We start from the raw sequence: 20,216 nt of genomic DNA, 5'->3' as shown, positions 1-20,216 counted from the left end.
CCGCCTTGTGGTCAGGTTGTGACCTCTTGTGGCGGTCTTGCCTCGCCATGAAGCATCCACTAGGCCGTTGTCGCTCGCGGCTCCAAGCTTGGTTTTGAATGGTTTCGATGTTGGTTGGTAGGCAGAATAATAAATTCCGCCGGTGCTGACCGTCACAGAGAATAACTTAAGATGACATGCATGACAATGTGTTCATGAATGAGCATCTATAAATACAAATAGAAACAATTTAGAAAAGCTTAAGATGAACACAATAGATAATAATATAAAATCTAAGAATTAATTAAAACTTAAGGTCAATGGATCCAATCTTGATTCAATTTAAGGTTTACCCATCTTAAATATATACCAAGTAGGGGATCTAACAATCTGCTAGTCAATGTGCTCCCGAATGAGCATCTATAAATACAAACAAAAACAATTTGAAAGAAAGCTTAAAAGAACTAAATATGATAATAATACAAAATAATCTAAGAATTAATTAAACTAACTTAATGGATTCTATCTTAATCCAACTACTCTAATATGACTCGAAGAATTCAACTCCACTACTAACAAACAACTATTAATCTTTTATCTTAATCTGAATAAACCAACATAAAATAGAAATATAATATGACCAAACTATTACTCTCAAATTTTTTCAATTACAAAATAGAATAGGTGTTGTAGTGATACAAAACGCTCAAGCCACTTGAACTTAAATAAGAAGTCATGATTAGTTCGAGATAGGCAATCATTTAACAACACTGCAAGGAAATACTTACCGAATTCTCAACTTTGACTTGTTGAAAATTTGTATGCTAGGCGAGGATGAGTTGTGATGATGCCTTTAGACGCAAGACAACAAATGACAGGGCCGAATTTGCCCAAGAGCACAAGAAAGAAGAGAGAAAGAGGTGAAAAAAAGAAAGTGGCTCATGGTTTGGCCTAACTCCAGGCTGTGGTGGCAGTGATCCTGATGTCAATCGGTGTGGCACTATGACACAAAACAAGGAAAGGGAAACCACAAGAAAGAGTGATAGGAGTGAGAGAGTTGCTAACTAAGGAGGGGTTGACGATTAACATTGGTCTCTCTTGGCCTCTGGTGGCAATGCCATAATAGAACAAAGAAAGGAAAGAGAGGCTGGGGAGATGATTGCTAGGGCCAACGACGCTTGCATGATGTTGGCAAGCAGAGTGAGAGAGAGAGACAAAAATAGAGAAAGAAAGAAAAAGTGAGGTGTTGTAGGAGGAGAGAGTAGCTGACAGCAAACATGCACAGTGAAGGCGGTGCAAATGGTGACAATGCAAGAGGGAGAGAGAAGAGAAGGTTGGATGAGTGGCAGTGTACGGAGAAGGAATCACAAGGGGAGGGAGAGTATGGGGTTCACATAATTTTCAACTCCTAAAAAATTCTACTACTTTGAGCTAACATGACTAAAGTAGATTATCCCAGCTTTATAAATTTCATTTGGTACTAAATTACTTAAAATAAATCCATATTGTTTTTGCATTTTAATCCACATGATCCTAATCACTATGTCAACGAAGAGTTCCATCCACACCTAATTTGACTTCAACTTGACTCTAAACCTAATTTGTTGGTTCGGTTTATTATTATTATTTGTATAAAAATTTAATTAAAGATGCACAAATTTAAATGTGAACAATTTGATATCTAACAAAGCATAGCATATTATATGCGTTGAGCTCACTGCATAGCACATATGCCATGCGTGTGACCATATGGTCCATAATATAACAAAGAATACTAATAAAGATATCTTCTATATGACATGCATTTAATTGGACACAAGCAAAAAAAAATGTTTATTAATATATATAAATTCACACATACAACTTAACTTATAAAAGTATCTCACAGTCCCATAAACTAAATCTCAGTGAAGGGAAAACACCATGAAAGCTCTATTAATTTGAGAAGGCATCAAAGCAAATTATCATTAGGGGTTTATTTGATTGGGTACAACCTAGCCTGGTTCAAATGCAACATATTTTCACTTTTTTGAATGATCTGTGTCCAGCATAAATTGCATATGAGGTCGCATAGGTTGCCTTGTTTGACTTGTTGAAGCCAGTTTGATCCTCTATCTCAAAGGCTCTGGCCACTTTTTAATACCATGATTTCCACTACAAATTGCTTCATATAAAAACTGGCAATTTTGCAGGTTTTAAAGAATCCAATTACTAATTAGCAACTTATTAGAAGTCCACTCCTAGATGAGTCTACAGTTTTTTTTTGAAAGCGATCGGCACAAATTCATGAAAATACCAAACCACAAATTCAAGCAGCATTGGAACTCGGCCACTTAGCAGTAATACAACATAAATTATGCAGAAAATAGTGAAAATATAATAACAAAACCAATTAACAAACATAATTCTCAGTTTATCAATTAACAAAACCATAAGCATCTGAAAATAACATCGGATGCAAACGCATGAAATAGTTTATCAATTTTTATTTCTTGTATTTTACCCAACACTTTCTCTCTCTCTTTTAAAATATTTATCTGATTTATTGAATTAAGTTATGTTAAGAGGGTTTAAATAATGTATTAGCTTTTTTGAGAATGCTAATATGAGTTAAGTGTTATATCCATCATTTTTTTTAATATTTTATCTTTTTTATTGAATTAAATGTAGGCTACATTGCTTATATTGTGAAGTTCTAGGTGTTGTTGAACATAGGTTCCTGCCCCTTTCTGTTGAAAATCCATAGTCTAGTACCATGATCTTTCAATTTGATTATATTTTTCATTTGTTGATTGTGATCTCTGTTGTTGTGCTGTCCCTTCAAGAATATTCATTGTCTTGGGAGAGGTGTCAGTCGAATCTAGCGGTGGTTTGAGGAAATTCCAAAGAGGAACAAAGGGTTTCAACAAAGGGAAAAGTTCTATCTATGAGGCATCAACAAAAGGGAAAAGTTCTGACTTGAGGGAGGAAGAGAAAGGAAGAACTAAGTGAAGAGTAGGGAAAAAGTGGAGTTTAATACTTGCGCCAAAATATTTCCAAAGTTATATATATGAGTATTCTTAATCAAAAGATTAAGAGCTTTGAGGAGTCTAATTTTGACGATAGGCGAAGAGAATGAGAGAGGAGAAATAGACTAATGTTCAAGTCTCAATGATCCAGAGGGATAGCAGTGGGAGTATGAGTTTGGTTAAGACTTCCTATGCTAAAGCCTTGCTTTCACAATATCCCGATGATCTAGAAAATCTTCTTGAAACTCTCTTGATTATTAGAATAGAGACCCTCACTCTTCTCTCATTCTTCACCTCTGACAATGCCATACCTCTCTCACTTCTTTCTCAAACATCGAGTAATTCCTCTCATGCCTAATGTCTTATTTATATTAATATCTAACTAATCCATACAGGTTAATATGTTGATTAGCAAGACTCCCACCAACTTGGAGGTTTATTCAATCCTCTCTGATATTTCAAGTTTTTCATAAGTTCACTTAATTAAATTTAACTAAAGACTATTAGAACTTTTTGAAGCTTTAGTTTAATCAAATTAAAATAAATCCAAATGAAGTGTAGAAAATTTCTATAAATTAGCAAATGGGGGAGAAGACTGTAATGCTGGTCAAGATGGCTTTTGTTTGGCCTATCATAATGTCTGCATGTTTCTTTTGGTTTAAGCTACTTTTCTGACAGTTTTGATGTATATTCAGACTTGGGATCTCAAGGGTTTGGTGATCTGCTTACTTGCATAAGAAGCAAAAACATACCTCTCCAAAATATTCATTTTGTGGCAAGTACCTTTTGTAATTACCTTTCCTGGTTGCACACACACACTTCTTATTTGCTTCTGAACTCTTACATTTTCCTCTTTTTCTATTGTTTGCAGACTTATCGAAACAATCTCAACAAGGTACTTACAAATGCTTTTGTGAACAATTTTATTTTCATACACAGAATGGGCGACTGAATTTCTTACTGTCTTATAAAGTCTTTTTATGTTGTTAAATTGGATCAATTTCACTAATCATGTGCTCATGTTCTTGTTTATGTATACTTATACACAAGTAAAGACCTTGTTTCTTTCTACAATCAGATCCTTGCTACAGCATATATAAGAAATGAACCATGGAAAATGGGCGTGCATAAGAGATGTGGGGTTGTGTATCTTGATGTGCACAAACTTCCTGAGAGACCAGAAAGTAGGCAAGACTCTAGGAGGTAATCCATTTCTTAGCAATATCTTTTGTCTGTGATCGTCATGCTAATAATATATAGCCTTTTCCATTTTACTACGTTGTTATTTTGTCCTATGCCATTACTTTGGTGTTTATGCTTCATTAATTGGTGTACTTAAACCATTTTAGCAATTACTTTATTTTGTTTAACTTCTTGGAAAATTTTAGTTTACCAGTCAAGTTTACTTCAAGGAAATCTAGCCCCTCAATTTTTCTGTTACTATGACCTTTGAGTTTAACAAATGCATCTCTATATACCCACCAGATAACCCCCTCTCCCTCTCTAAATTGCTTCAAATAATGGTGGAAAGTGGCATGTGTATGTGGTGCCTTCATAGGATGAATTCTAGAGACTGAATTAGGAGCAAAAGTAAATACAAATGGTCATTATAAATTATTTGTCCAAGACATGAAGAAAATTTACAAAAAAAAAAATACTTCATGATCAATTTCAGAATTTATGTTTCAATTTGTTGCCGACAAATATTTGGGAGAGAAGGAACAAGGTGGTGATGGATGGTTAAGAAGGAAAAGAGAACTAATATGGAAGGCGAATGAAGTCATCTGATTTTATTACTTTTCAGGTAAGTAACTCAATCTAAATCTATAAGGTTCTTGGGGCACAATATGATGCCTAGATACACACAATTATACCAATTGTCATGAATCTGATTGATGAGGACAAGGTTTTTAAGAAGTATTCAGTTCTAGGGTTTAGGTCAAGCATAAAGGTCATAGTGTCTTTTTTTTTTTTTTCAAATATCATGGAGAAGGAAATGCCAAGAATTTTGGCAACAAGAATTGATAGTTTAACCAGTGATATGATAGTGATTTCACACAGTTAACTTTTGTGCTGCAGTATGCCCTTCAGTTGCATCGTGCCTGACAGATTTTGTCGATAAATGTGATAAAGTGTGCACTTTTTAATGATTATAGGATATCTATTGTATCTCTATCTGGTCTGATCACAGTGGCCAGGTTGAAATAGAATAGAATGGACAATTAAGTGGTTTATATAGAAAAATGTTAAGGGATAAACATAATTATCTTATTGTTTTAAGTGGCTTATGTGGATTACTTGAGGAAATTCTAGCCTTTCAGTACAGGGCTGATGTTTTGATGTATACTATCGGTGGTGAATTGAAGGGAAAGAATGAAGGAGATGAAAAAGAAAAGTAAGAAAGGAACTTAACTATATAACAGAAGCTACAAAAAATTAATAACAATTCATCTTGACATGTAGTGTTGTAGCATGCTAAAGGATGAAACAAGATAAATTAATGGAGTTGTGCCCAAGGTTTAAAACCTCTAATCGTGTCGGAGTTTTAGTCTTTGACTGAAATAATATTGTTTTAGTATCACGTCGATGTTTTGATGCACGGTGTTGATAATGAATTGAAGGTTGAAGAAGGAAGAAAATTAAGCGGAGGAAAGAGACGTTGACTATGCTAGGTAATTTATCTAAACAATATGTTTTGACTGCATCGCCCAGCACAGTATGATTTTAAATCATGCCAATGCCTAGTAGTATCGAATTTTGGTAATTTAAAAGAATGATATGTTTTGATCATATCACCTGACATTATATCATATTTCAAACTATGAATATATTATATATTTTTATATATAGCAAATTGAAATATAGAGACACAAAATATAAGTCAAAGTAGTTCTCATTTAATTTGACTATGAAAAGCAAATTGTTCTTCTTTATTAAAAATAAAATATTGAAAACAATTGAAAAGTAGTCACTTTACAATCTTGCTAGTTGTTACCCTATTAAAAAAGTAGTTTATGGTAAATATAAGAAGCTGAAGTCAATTTTGAATTCATAAAAAAAAAATACATTTCAATGCAAATGGATTATAATTAATCTAAAAATAATTTATTGAATCCAAAAACTCTTACAGAAGTTCAAATTATAATTTTTTGTTTTAAGATAATAAATGTAATTAAAAATTTAATGTATCACGACATAACTATGTTTTTAAAATATAGAATTATTGTTAAAGTGGGTAATACTTATTAGGGTTACCTCTATAAGGTATGCTCCTTTACCTTTATATTTTTAAGTTTACTATATTTATAATTAAGTCCTAAACATTCCTTTAAGTTCAGACATATTGTAAAAGAGTCTTAGCTTCTTTCAAAATTTACTTAATTCGACCTCTTAAAGACATGATCAGTGATCATTAAAACTAACAAATGGGGCACTTGGAGGCCTTCTCCTTGAGAAAGTGACATATATATTCAATGTGTATGAAAACTTCATTATAACAATGTAACTTTATTTGCTCATAGGAGCATTGCCTAATTCAGTCATCAATTATTTAAGCTAAATAAGCTCAATATATGATTAGGCCCATAACTTTATTCTTCCTTTGACTTTCTAAGATTTCAAATTGTCTCCCAATAGAACACAATATTTTGATGTAGATATTCTATTGGTGGGAGAGGGCATTTAATTCACATTTTTGTGTCTCACAATCCAAGGGTGTCACAATATTAAAAGCTTATTTTTTCTTGAAGTACTTTAATGCAAGGTTTAAAATCTTGACCCGTGCCAAGGTTTCGGTCTCGGACAGAAACAATACGATTTCGGTATCGTATCGTCTGATATAGTTTTGATATTTTTATTTATATGTAGTAATTATTAGATAAATATGTTTATTGTGTATACTTTAAATATAAGTTGTATATTGATTTTATATAAATTCTCAATTATTAGACAACTTAATATGGTTAGAAAAAATAATTAAATATAGTTTTCTATAAAGAAAATTAATCTATCAATAACTTGAATTAAAATTGATACATCATAATATATTACCTTAGTAATACCAAAAGGAGTGACGTGAATCAGATGGAAACATTGATTTTTGCAACATTATGCTTAGGTCAATTCCATAGTTTTCCAACGCCCAGATTAAATAATTATCCTATAACATGCAATATTGATATTAATTTCTCCACCATGACCATCAACGTGTCTCAATTCCTCATTGGCTCAGTTGGATTTGAACGGGCACCACTGAAATCAAAATGGGTACAGACATAGGATAAGGATAAGTATACGCCCCTGAGCTCTGGTATCAGAGTTATAATAAGAAGGTTGCGAGTATGATGAACTTCGACCAAAATCAATCTCACTTAAACTCTCCGTATATCTTGAGAATCATGAATTGTCTTTTGTTTGTCATCCTTATATGGACGTTGATATTGAATAGTGCTACTTCTAGCTCTATGATCATAATCTTGAGTTGCATGTGTGTAATCTGTCTCATATGTCCATGGCTCTAGTGTTAGAGTAGGGGTAACATAATTTTTACCACCAGATGCATCACCATTGTCATTACTTCTATGAGTATTTACACTGCTATCAACATCACTATCCTCATTTTGAACTTCTCATCAGACTACAGTGTCAGAAGTTGATGATGTTTCTTTATTGTCATCATGTTCATGCTCATCAATTACATTGAGTGGATTTTATCTAATTCTCAATTGACCTTTCCCGTAAAAGGAGGAGGTTTGTCTTTTTCTTTATTTTTAGTAAAAATTGCAGGAGATTTGCCTTTGCTTTTGCCTTTATCTTTGGACTTTAGTTGGATTTGGGGTTGGGATGTTTGAGAACGTCTAGACCAAGATCTAAAAAATTGAAATTCTTGATCAAAAGCTTCATCATCATCTTCTTCCTCACATATATCTCCTATATTTTTTCAATCAAGTAGGAAATTGAGATGATCGTGGTGGGTCCTCCTGCTTCATCAAATAATGGACGCGTGCGGTCACACGTGCTGTCCTGGACGCGTGCTGTCGCATGTGATGCACGTGACGCGAAACTTGGGTGCACGGGGTGTTGGTTTCGTCCGCGCGGCGGAACGATAGTGCCGCTTGGCACGGAATGACATTTCACTCCATGCTTTAATGTATCGTAGGATCATTTAAGTTAGCTCCTAATAATTATAAGATGGAGAGTTAAGAAATTAACTAGTCATATTTTCAAGAAAGGAAACGTCAAACATGACAATGCAAGTACATATTTATATTGCACAATATAAATTCCTCTAAGTGGACAATATTTGAAAGTGCTAATGGACGTATACGTTTAGCCTTGTGATTCTACAAACTAGTGGATGTTTGGGACCCATTTGTAAATAGATTTGAGTTTTCTTAAGGTTGTGAATCTAAAGTCATAGTAAGCTAATATATATATTAGTAGAGATGACTACTAATGCAACTTAAGAATATCATTTTTAGAAATTTTAAGGTTTTTTAGAAGTTATTTGTTAAGATTTTCTTTAAGAGAATAAGTTTTTAGGGAATTGTTTTAAGTTGGTAATTGTTTAAATGTTGGGGTGCTAAGTAATTTTTGGTTCATTTAGATTTAGAGAAGAGAGTAGTTATTATTGTAGAATATTATTTTAGTTTGTTTATTTGTTAATTTTCAATTAGCCTATTTCTAGTTTGATTTGATTGAGGTCTATAAAAGTGATCTAATTCTCTTATGTATTTAATCCTCTTTGCTTGTCATTATTTCTCTATGTCAGATAGTTATCTCATGTGTTATCCTTTTTTTTTATCAATTCACTACGAGTTTGATTCAATTGTGGTGCCGCTTCAATTTGATAAGAGAGCAACTTTGTAATTTTAAGCCTAAATTTCTACCAACCCTTAATTCCTCCTCTGGTGCCCAACCATCCACTATTTCCATGCCTTTGCCTTTATCTATTACCCATCAGCGCCTCCTTTTCCCACCGCTTACTCAAATTTTCATCCTTGATCTTCTAACCAAAACCCCATCACAAATGCCTTCTACATGAGAACCAACATCTCTGGTCGATAACTTATCTTGCCACTGCAGTGACAACCTCATCGTTTCCCAAATAGAAATAGTTGCTTCATCATGATAGCCACCTCCTTCCGCCTATATCAGTGAGCTCCACTAGCCTCCTAGTTGTTGTGCCTCTCCATAGTCGCTGCACCCACATACTTGCATAGTCTGACACCATCGTTGAGCTTTGATTACTAGGAAACTTCATATGTTGCAACATAAGGATCAAGTGAGCATGCTTCAACACCACAAGAAGAGGATAACGTTCCTTGCTTGCCTCAATTTCCTTTGGTAGGGAGGACCACTTGTCGGTCTTCTATGAACAAGTTTCCTCATTCTCCGAAGGAATTGCCAATCCACCTTATTCTATTATCATCTTCTTTGTTATGGTGCTGACCCCTTGGAATGTCATTGACAACCAACAAAATTAAAGCTGCTGGATTTTTATAGGCACGACCTCCTTGGTTTGCAGAGTTCCTCTACCAGATTCATGCAATCTCCAACTTGAACCACTGGCCTACTCTGATTGTCCACAATTGATTACAACCTTCTCCTCTAGGGTGCCCATTGACCACTATAGATTGCCTCTTTTCTTGACATCCGAGTCTCCATGTGACAAGATCATATGCTCATCGACTGCCACAAGTCACAGTGCCTCTTGAGGTTAGAGTCTTTGTGCAATAGTGGCAACAACAGTTGCTAGAACAATGCTAGCATTATTTTCTCTCGAACGAGATCACCATTGATGGTCTCACCTCCCAAGTCAGTCTTTCAGGAGCACCATGAACTCCCTACCACTTTTGTCCCAGCCTAATCCAACCTTCTGCTGGCCGAGCGCCATTGCGTGTGGCTTGTTTAGCGACACTTTCTACACTCTTTACTCAAGTAGATTCTGAGCCTTGTAATATAGGTAAAAGCAGCATATCTCTATAAAGGGGAAACTGTTATTAAAAGATCTTTCCACTAAACTAAAAATAAAAAAAATAGAAACTGTTATAAAGACATGATCCCACTTATTGGATATCTCAAAGAATGGTCATCTAGTACAAAAGCTTGGGATTTGGTTCAACCTACAACAAACTGTAAATTTGCACAATTAATTCAGCACAAGGCTGATTTGATCTATAGTCAATTACAAAAAATTTAAGACGTAAAGAACCATCATTTTGCCGAACCTCATGAAATCTCTATAAATTGCAACTTTTTTTAAGAATTACATTTGTTAAATTAATTGATTTGTTTAAATTGCTTGCATTTTAATCAGTTTCTCTCATAACTTTCTACATGCCATTACACATTGATCGTTAAAAAAGCAAAAAAATACTATCAAATAGATAGTTTCTTTATTCAGTTTAATTGCCATTCATCAAATAGGAAAAATATCATCATAGACATAACTTGGATATAACTCCTTTACTTGCACCTTAATTTTCATGATTACATGTCTTATTTTTTGCACAGCGTTTTGAACAATTTGAACGCACACCCACATTCAGACAAGCTTTAAGTAGCTTCCTAAAAATATTGATGGTTATAGGCTTGTAGGCATATTAAGGTAGATAATTTTAGTTTCTTTAGATATGTGTGGAAGCTGGGATGTGGCTTCTTTGATACTTAATTTTTATTTATGCATATAATACAAGTAAATATCTGGTCTTTTCTTTTTTTCCTCAGTGAAATCCTCGTCCACACAAGAATTTGTCACACATTGCCTCAATAAAATGCCACATGTTAAGCAAAGGCATGCTTGCTCGTTGTGCAACCTGATCATAGGCTTTAAAATGTAGAATATAAGAACTAATATTAAAGGATACTAATAATAATTGGTCTTTTCTTTTCAATATTGGATTTTGTCTTCCTTTTTAGAGAAATTTCTTTTGTATGATGGCTATTGACTTGGTTTTGGAGATTGTTATCCAATATGGCAGATGTTACTGGGGATATGCTTTTGAGAACCTTGCAACTGAGAATTCCACAGAAACAGATATTGATGGTAAAGGTATTGATGCAAATGTGGAATTCTGCTCAGTAATAAAGACTAAATTAGGAGCACACCGAATCATCATGGGTGCTGAGATGGATTGTTGTGATTCGACTGATGATGGAAAACGGTTCTATGTGGAGTTGAAGACAAGCCGGGAGGTTATTTCTATTCATTGTAGTGTATTGCATCTACGTTATTCTATTTAGGAATATTTATTTTTGGATTGTTCATCATCATCTTCCTGCAGTTGGAGTATCGCACAGAGGAGAGATATGAGAGAGAAAAGTTGCTGAAGTTTTGGGTAAACTTTTTACTTTTTTTGGCTTAAAGAATTTAATTGATGATGACATGCTAATTAATCTCTTGATATTTTTTACTAAGAATATTCTTCACAACAATGATACATGGGGCACACACAAATTTTTCTAAGGGTTCTTTAAATTCTCATATGTAAATATTTGTGCTTAGACATATACTCCATTAGAAGTATGCTTTGTCGGAAGTATTAGAGTCTAGTGCCATGCTCAGTTATGGCCTTCGATTAGAACTCTCAGTTTTGATTTCTATGGCTTGTCAATTCTTTATCTGCATTGACAAGTTCCAAGCGTACCAAGATGGATTTGTATGTGTTTTTATTCTTTAATCATGGTCCTGTTTGACTTATTTACTTTTTAAAAATAGGATTGTAGCTGTTGCACTAAAGTATGTTAATTGAATTTTAAAATAAATTTAACCTTTTTGATTTCTTTCAATTGGGTTAGACTTGCTATCTTTTGAAAATTTGTGTTTCAAGATTTTCAAAAACTAAATAAAAAAAATATCATTCCTAATGATAAGACTAAACTAATGTTCCGCATATAGATATGTAAATAATTGCTAAAAATATCAATTAAAGTTAATTTATTATTATATAAATATTAATAAATTTATACTTATAAATTAAACTTCAAAATTTTAAAAGGGTATAAATTAACTTTAATTATTTAATAATTAATTATAATTATCTTATGGTAAATTTTAAATTTTATTGGTTATATAAATATCCATAGATTATAATTATACAATTAATAAATAATAGTTTTAGATAATTTATATTAAATTAATAATTCAAAATTTTAAAATTAAAATCTTATTACTCAAAATGAAAATCATATAACCTATTATATTTTATGCTATATAAATCAATAATAGTTAATTATTTTTTGTAATTGTAAAGTTTAATTAAAATTCAAAATCTTATCAAAACTTTATAACTTAATATATAAAATATAACTAAATTTTGATGAAGTTATTACATTATAATTTGTTAATAATAAAATTAAAATCACAATATTGATGTTTCTATATATATATATATATAATATACACACGCATATATATTTATAATTATTAATTAAATTTATAACTTATATTAGTTAATCCCCTATTGCTTCTAGTTTTAGCTCTTCACTGACTCATCTTCTTGTGATGAGCGACCTTGTATGCTTCTTCCAACTAACTTGATCAATTTTTTCTCTGCCTTGCCTTATTCTTTTAGTATGTGTTCCATCCATTTATGCCTTGTCTTCTTATAATGAGTGAATGATACACCCTCCCTACCTCTTGATTGATTGAGTTGCAACTCTTTGAATTTGTGATTGATCAAGGGCTCGCCTCTGAGTGTTGATATAACTTCTTTTATGTCACTGTATCTTTGTTATAGTGTTGACATTGGATAAGGCAAATCTCATACAATATAACTGCACATTGATATAAGAAGATTACTTATACCTTCTAGCAAAGTTTGAAATCTTGACTTGTGCTAGAGTTTTTTTTTCCAAATTGGAACGATATGCGTTTTATACCTCCAAAAATAAGCTATACCAATAAAAAAATATTTATGTGAGCAAGATGTTATAAATTGTTATAAGTATCTTGACCATCTTACGACAACCAAGCATTATCCTATTAAGTGAGAATCCTCTTATGCCATTAGACTTAATTCCTTACTATATCCTCATTTTATTTAAATAAATTTTATCCTATTTTTATTTAAATAAATTTTATTCTATTTTATCGTTGTTAACCAATTCTTCTTTAATCTTCTCTTTCCTCGATTAATGTATGTATTTATTAAGGTTTCACATCGCCTAATTGGGATATTTATTGGTCACCTAAGTACATATTCATAGCATCTTAAACATGTTTTTTTAGAGTTTTCTTTCAATAGGTGCAATCCTGACTTTCTCTATAATGTTCTCATTTCTTATCGTGCCCAACCTCGTATTATTTGCACATCCACCTCAACATCCTCATTTCCGCGATTCTCATCTTCTATTTGTATGCTTGTTTTAGAGCCTAAACATCCTCATTTATGCGACTCTCATCTTCTACTTGTGTGCACGTTTTAAAGCCTAACTTCAGCTCCATATAAATAGTAGGTCTATTTGTCATTTTGTAAAACTTCCTTTTTAAGCTTGAGAAGAATCTTATGATTACAAAGAACACTTGACACCCTCCTATATTTTAACTATCTTGATTGTATCCTATGTAAAACATCCCTATCAAGCCCTCCATCCTTATGTACAAACAATCTTAGCTACTTATAATTTTCAATAACAAGGAACTCATCATCTCCTATCTTAACAATTGTCTTGCTATGCCTATTACTACTAAACTTAAAATTCTATATATTATGCTAAATAAAAATCTTTAACTTCTAATGTCTCCTGCTAAGATTCAAGCATTTACTCTTAGATGTGTCTAGAGAGTTTATCCATAACTAGTGTAAAAGGATTATTGTGTATTAGATAAGAACATCAATTCTTATAACACCTTTGTGAGATCAACTTCCATGGTATTCTAAAATTTAATTAAATAATTCTCCCGTGTCATATGATATTAAAATTCTATTTCAATATGCATCGATTCTCCTTTGGGAGCTGTATTGACACCATTAGAATTATAACTGAAATAATCATAGAACATGTACACACATATCCTTAAAGTTAAATCACCATATGATTTAATAAAACTATAATTAGAAAATTGAGAGTACAATGAATCTTAATCAGCTAGGTTCTCTGGCATATCTTTGTAATCACAAGCTTTATTTTGTTTTCCACTCTACTGAGTTCATAGATATTACTTTTTATAGGTCTAGAGCTCTGATGATCATCCTGGGTCACATTTTTTGTATGCAACGTCACCCACATGTTTAAGGCTCAAGTGCTGAAGTGGAGGAAACACAAGTTTCACATCACTTAGTGCATCTTAGATGTCATCACCTTTATCAAAAGTTGCATTATTGTCAAGGTCACTATCATCATTTTAAATTTCTTGGCGAATTATAGTAGAAGCTGACAATATTTGATCACTCACATCAACTCTCACAAGTTCATGATCACTCCATGAAGTGAATTGTGACTAATTATTAATTTAGCTTTTCTCAGGTAAGCTAGATTATGTAGAATAGATTTGGAAATTTCTATTCTCTGTTGTGACCTTTAGCCTGTATAAGATTGAGATGTTTGAAAGTGTTTAAATTAAGATCCAGAAAAATTCACTCGAGAACTGCATCATCTTTTTTTCTCACTGACACATCTCCCCTAGCTCTCACTTCTTCAATTTGTTGGGTAAAGAGTTAAGACGGTTATAGTGGATCTTCTGCTTCATTCATAGATTCTCAGCCTCATCAAGGTTTCACAGATATATTTTTAAATCATTCTTATTTTTAGATAAAGCTAATATCAAATATGTCAGATACCATTGCACTCTTATTTTTTTTCCTTCTCTTTTGTTCGAAGATGCATATTATAATGAGCATACATCATCTTCTGCAGGAACGATAAGAGAGACGATTTTACACTTTTGTATGAATGAGTGAGAAAGTGGACCCATTTATTTTAAAGACAATTGAAGACGTCATTTATGAAAAAAATCCTTATTATAAACTTTTTTAGATTTAGAGCTGATCCTTTATATTAAAAGTTTAAAACCTTGTCTTTGTGGCTTCTTTATTTTCTAAGAAGCCTCGCTTTTGGGTATTTATCTGGTGTCCGATCAACCTGACTTCTAACCGCTAAGTACCCTGTCACCTTTGACTTATATGGACTTCTCATCTACGTTGATCTTCTTTGACTTTTTGTTTTGCCAATACTTGTTGAACTTTTTCTTTACAAATTGTGTAGAACTTCTCCGATTGCTAGTATTTCTTCCATCCACTACACGTGTAGTACTTGGTAAGCATCCTGCACCTGTGCACTTACAAACTTCATCAGCAAACGCAATTAGCATAACACCCAACACATTAAAACAACTTGGTTGAATTTGATCACTTAGGGTATGATTGCACTAATAATCTACCTAGAGCAACTTTATCAGACTCTACTACTTGGGGTATAATTGCATCAACAAGTTTTCTTGTTATTAAAAAAAAATACATTGTTAAATGAATATCTTTTCTCATTTAGCTGACTTATTTTTTATATCGCATTATTGACATAATGTTGAAACTTTGATGGCTTTTGTAAATGCCTCTGGATGATACTTCATGAATTAAGTGGTAGACGTTATCCATTTGCAACTTCTTGTCCATGCCAATCTTATTAAGAACAATATATAAAGGTTGTATCGCCATAATAATATATAAACTATAGTCCCCAAATCTAGTAAATATTATCACATTTTATGCCTCTTTATCCTCACTAGTGTTGGAATACAATGGCTTCCTAGGTTTCAGAAATGAGCATAGAAATGAGCATGACATTCAATAGATGAAAAAGGTTTAAAGGTATTTTATCAACAATTAGTTTCTTTTAACTACTTTATTGTGGTTTCTTCATGATATTGTGGTTGCTATTCGCCATTATTAAATTATTAGTGTGTTGGACATGGTGTCTTAATAATTTTGAATGATCTTGATCTAACAACTCTCTAGCCTTCTTTAAAATTGATATAGTTGTCTATGACCACCTACACTGTATATTCTTGAACTACACCATCTATTAGGCTATATATGTAAGATACAATATGATATTCTATAGTTGCATTAACAACAACAAATCACAAGTTTATGATGCTTACTCATAGAGGCCTTGTCTAGCTATAACACATCATTTTCATCCCTTCTTGCATGATATGATCCATATTTAGATCTCCTGTACTTTCATTGAGTTATAGACCAACAATTTATGTGTTGAGGGCTCGATACTAGGATTGTGGATGTTGAATATGATATTATGATACAATATATTTTTTGCTACACTAGGTGGAATTTGATTGATGTGGAAAAATTGTGCAATGCTTGGACTGAGAGATTTTGTTTTCTCCTTTATGTAGGTATTATCTGTAGGACCATTGCAGGCCATGACTAGATTGGATAGAAGGAACGGGTGTATAGATGATAATTTAAAATTTTCTTCTTTTGGCAAAATATAAATGTTCTCGTGTGTGGATTCACTTAGTTATCTCAAGTTAGATTGCAATGATAATGTAATATTAATAACAATAAATGAAATTGATACTTACAATACAATTTTACATTGGTTGAAGCCTTGCTCCTACTCTACTGCTTATTGATTCATTAAGTGAATTACTTTCAAAAATCCACTAGTCAAATTCCTTTCCGAAGGTGGAAAAACATCATTAGTATCATGCAAAAAGCAAGAGAGACAAGAATAATACCAAGAGCTAGAAGTTGTTTAGCTTGGACATTCGATTATAAGAACTTTACAAGAGAATTGGTGCACCTCTATTAAGTCACATATCCCCCGAAAACTTACATATAAAGAACTCAAACAACTAATTTTTGAGCGCTTTTAGTTGACTTAAATAAAGTTTAGTTGATTAATTAAACATTTCTAGTAGTTGCATACCCAACGATCTTTTGGCTAGTTGACTGCTCATCAGTCAATGTCTAGTTGACTGTGCATTAGTTAGTCGACTAAAGCTTATTTCAGTCAATGCACTTTTGAGCCTTGATTGAGAAGACCATCAAATCAATGTTAGCAATATCTAAAATACACCTTTGTTCTATGGTAGGGAAAAAACAATCAATGCCACATCATGATGAGAGAACACGAACACTTGTAATGCTCAAAATCACAATTTGTGTCGGTTGCTTCAATGATATTGTTTTTGTATTGTTGATCTTTTGACATATGGTTTTGGTAGTAAATTAGAGGTGGAATAAAGGAGATGAGAAGAAAAAGAAGAATATAAGACAATGTGTTATTGTTTAGATTTCGTGTTCAATATTAAAGGGAAGTCTTGACGTAATGATAAAGGTGCTGCCATATGATCTAGAGGTCTCAGAAATAACCTCTTGCAAAGCAAGGTAAGACTATGTTCAATAAACACCCCACATTAGTAGGAACTTCGTGTATCGGGTTATCTTTTTTTTCTTATAATTTTGATATTATTTTGCATGAATATAAACTTAAAAAGAAAATATTATTTTAAATAATCTTGACCTGATGATGTTGACATGACAAGACACTCATTGAGAAAATTAAAACACTTAAATAAGAGACATTGAATGTGTCGAGTAATATTGAGTTTCAGTTATTTATTATAATGATACATTTTGACCTTGCCACTTAGCACGGTACAAGATTTTAAACATGGAACAAACCATGATTATCAATATCACTGTCACTATCACTATTGTGTTAGGACTAGTGCGACTAAGTTAGAGGGGTGAATAGCGAACGCCCCTAATTTAGAACTCAAAGAATTCTTGCCAATTACTTAGCAAGGTTAGAACCATTAAAACATGGTGAAAATGAAAAGAGAGTAACAAACCAAAGACACAAAGACATAATGTGGTTCAACAACTCATAGATTCCTAATCCTCAGTCTATTGTTCCTTTAGGTGGATCACCCCTAACAACCACTATTTTTCTCTTTATTGGTCGATTATCGAAGGTGGTGATACCTCTTACAAATGATTTGAATGATTTAGCGACTACAATATTGTTAGCTAATCTGACCATTGTTGATTTATCGACTCTTTCCACACCCAGCTCTTGTAGCAACATGTATCTAGAATTTGTCATCAGTCGATCGATCCCATGATTAGTCAACTCACTAGTTAACTCGGCCACCAATAGAATCATTCTGTTTGTTGACCAATGTGCTTGAGTTTACTTGCCAATCAACTTACTTTGTCGGGACCAAAACTCAAGTTAGTCTTGACCACGAAGCTCCTCATTTAATGTTTGAAGTTTCACCAATTGACTGATAAAGTCCATCGGCTAAGTCCACTAAGTCCATAACTAAGATATTAGTGAATTGGTATCTAATACCAGTCTATTGGTACATTAACTCCGACTATTTCTAAGGTTGAGTTTGCTTATATTGAGATCTATTGTCACCTAGGTACATTTTCTCTCAACACTCAACTCACCAAGTGGTAACCTATGCCTTGAAGCCATCTTGACTACTCATCCCTTGGATGCACCCAAGCTTGCAGCTCCTTTTGTCATCCTTCATGCCTTTGTCTACATAGTTCACTTCCTTAACTCAGTCACTCTTGAATGCTCCTTGTCCTACGATCCCTCGGATCCTTTTTGTCATCCTTCTCCAATCTCCGCGGATCTCAAGCCATCGAATCATCAACCAACCTTGGCCACACCAAGATGTTTCCATGTGTATATCTTCAAGTCCTGCACAACTCAAATGCACATATTGAATACAACAAGAATCCTAACAAACTCTTTGCCCAATATATCAAAATGCATCGATTAATCCTTATTGCAACAATCTGTCCTTTTTTGATGGAATATGTTTAACTTAGGTAATCATGAATAATAAATGCACAAATATGTTAGGGACAGACGACTCCTTCGGTTTAGCTCTCCCCTCGAGCTAGTAATTTTTACAAAACATACAAGGGAGATTGAATTTTTGAAAAATTCTAACTTTAAATCCCCTTATTTATCTCCCTCTTCGCCATGCATCAAAAAGATATGACCTTTAACGATTATTTTAAATCTATGTCTTGGATCTACATAGAATATTAGCAAGCCAAAATAACAAAAAGTATTTTTTCTGACTATGTTTGCAAGTACCAATTGACTGAGCACGGTTACCGAGCGAATGCAAGTCCAATTGTAGTTGACTAGTTTGTGAACCAATCAACTTGTTTTTGATTGATTTTTAAAGTGCACATTTGAATCTATAAACCTTAGAATTTTTTAAAATTTTAGAGAGGTTCCTCTAATGCATATTTATCATGGAAAAATCAATTTTTATGAAAAAGGTACCAAGTTAACCATTTTAAGTGAATTATAAGTTAACCTCATCATGGTTGATTTTTATCAAGACCCACTATTTGTTTAAGGGGATTTTTGACACCTAGTAAAGGTCGGGTCCAACCAGGTTCATTAAATTCCTTCAGTACCCCCTCCCTTCTAATACTCTTGGTATTATCTTAATCCCAAGCAATAAGAGAATGAAAAGTCTTTTCCCCAAAAATACAATAACAGCCAAATCTTATCCCATTAGGCAGGGTCGGCTATATGAATTCTTTTATGCCATTGAGCTATATCTCCTACTATATCATCATCTATATTTAAATAAATTTTATCTTGTTTTATTGTTGCTAACGAAGTCTTTTTTGGTTTTCCTCATTTGATATGTGTGTTTGTCATAGTTTCATATCGCTTAACTGAAGCATTTATTGATCGTCTAAGTAGATGCTCGTACCATCTTAAACGTCTCTCGAAGTTTTTCTCAATAGATGCAACTCCGACTTTTTTTCTCTAATGTTCTCATTTCTTATTTTGTCCATCCTCATATGTCGACACATCTACCTTAACATCCTCATCTCTGCAACTCTCATCTTCTACTCATGTGCTCTGAGTTATAGCCCAATATTTAGCTTCATAAAGCGTAGCAGCTCTAACTGCGATTTTGTAGAACTTTCCTTTAAGTTTTAGAGACATTTTACGGTCATATAAAACACCTGATGCTCTCCTCCATTTTAACCATCCTGCTTGTATTCTATGTAAGACATCTCTCTCAATCCCTCCATCGTTTTGCAAAAATAATCCTAAATATTTAAAGCTCTCGGTTCTGAGCAACTCATCATCTCCTATCTTAATAATTATCTCATTACGTCTAATATTGCTAAATTTAAATTCTATAGATTCTGTTTTTATTCTACTAAGCTTAAAACCTTGCATCTAGTGTTTCCCGCCAAGATTCTA

The 20,216-nt window shown here is 33.0% G+C and overlaps 1 protein-coding gene across 2 annotated transcripts in view; it reads left to right on the top strand.

Annotated features, from left to right (window-relative positions):
- Positions 1-20,216, top strand: part of LOC121974931 (NAD-capped RNA hydrolase DXO1-like) — a 52,370-nt gene that overhangs the window by 9,229 nt on the left and 22,925 nt on the right. For both annotated transcript variants that reach the window (XM_042526220.1, XM_042526219.1), the window contains exons 5-9: positions 3,683-3,762; positions 3,859-3,882; positions 4,066-4,190; positions 10,970-11,183; positions 11,273-11,326. In XM_042526220.1, coding sequence (XP_042382154.1) covers positions 3,683-3,762; positions 3,859-3,882; positions 4,066-4,190; positions 10,970-11,183; positions 11,273-11,326 — 497 coding nt within the window. The remainder of the gene's footprint in view (positions 1-3,682; positions 3,763-3,858; positions 3,883-4,065; positions 4,191-10,969; positions 11,184-11,272; positions 11,327-20,216) is intronic.

The sequence above is a fragment of the Zingiber officinale genome, chromosome 4B (assembly GCF_018446385.1).
Source record: "Zingiber officinale cultivar Zhangliang chromosome 4B, Zo_v1.1, whole genome shotgun sequence".
Classification (NCBI taxonomy): domain Eukaryota; kingdom Viridiplantae; phylum Streptophyta; class Magnoliopsida; order Zingiberales; family Zingiberaceae; genus Zingiber; species Zingiber officinale.
This window is presented reverse-complemented; position numbering and strand designations above follow the sequence as displayed.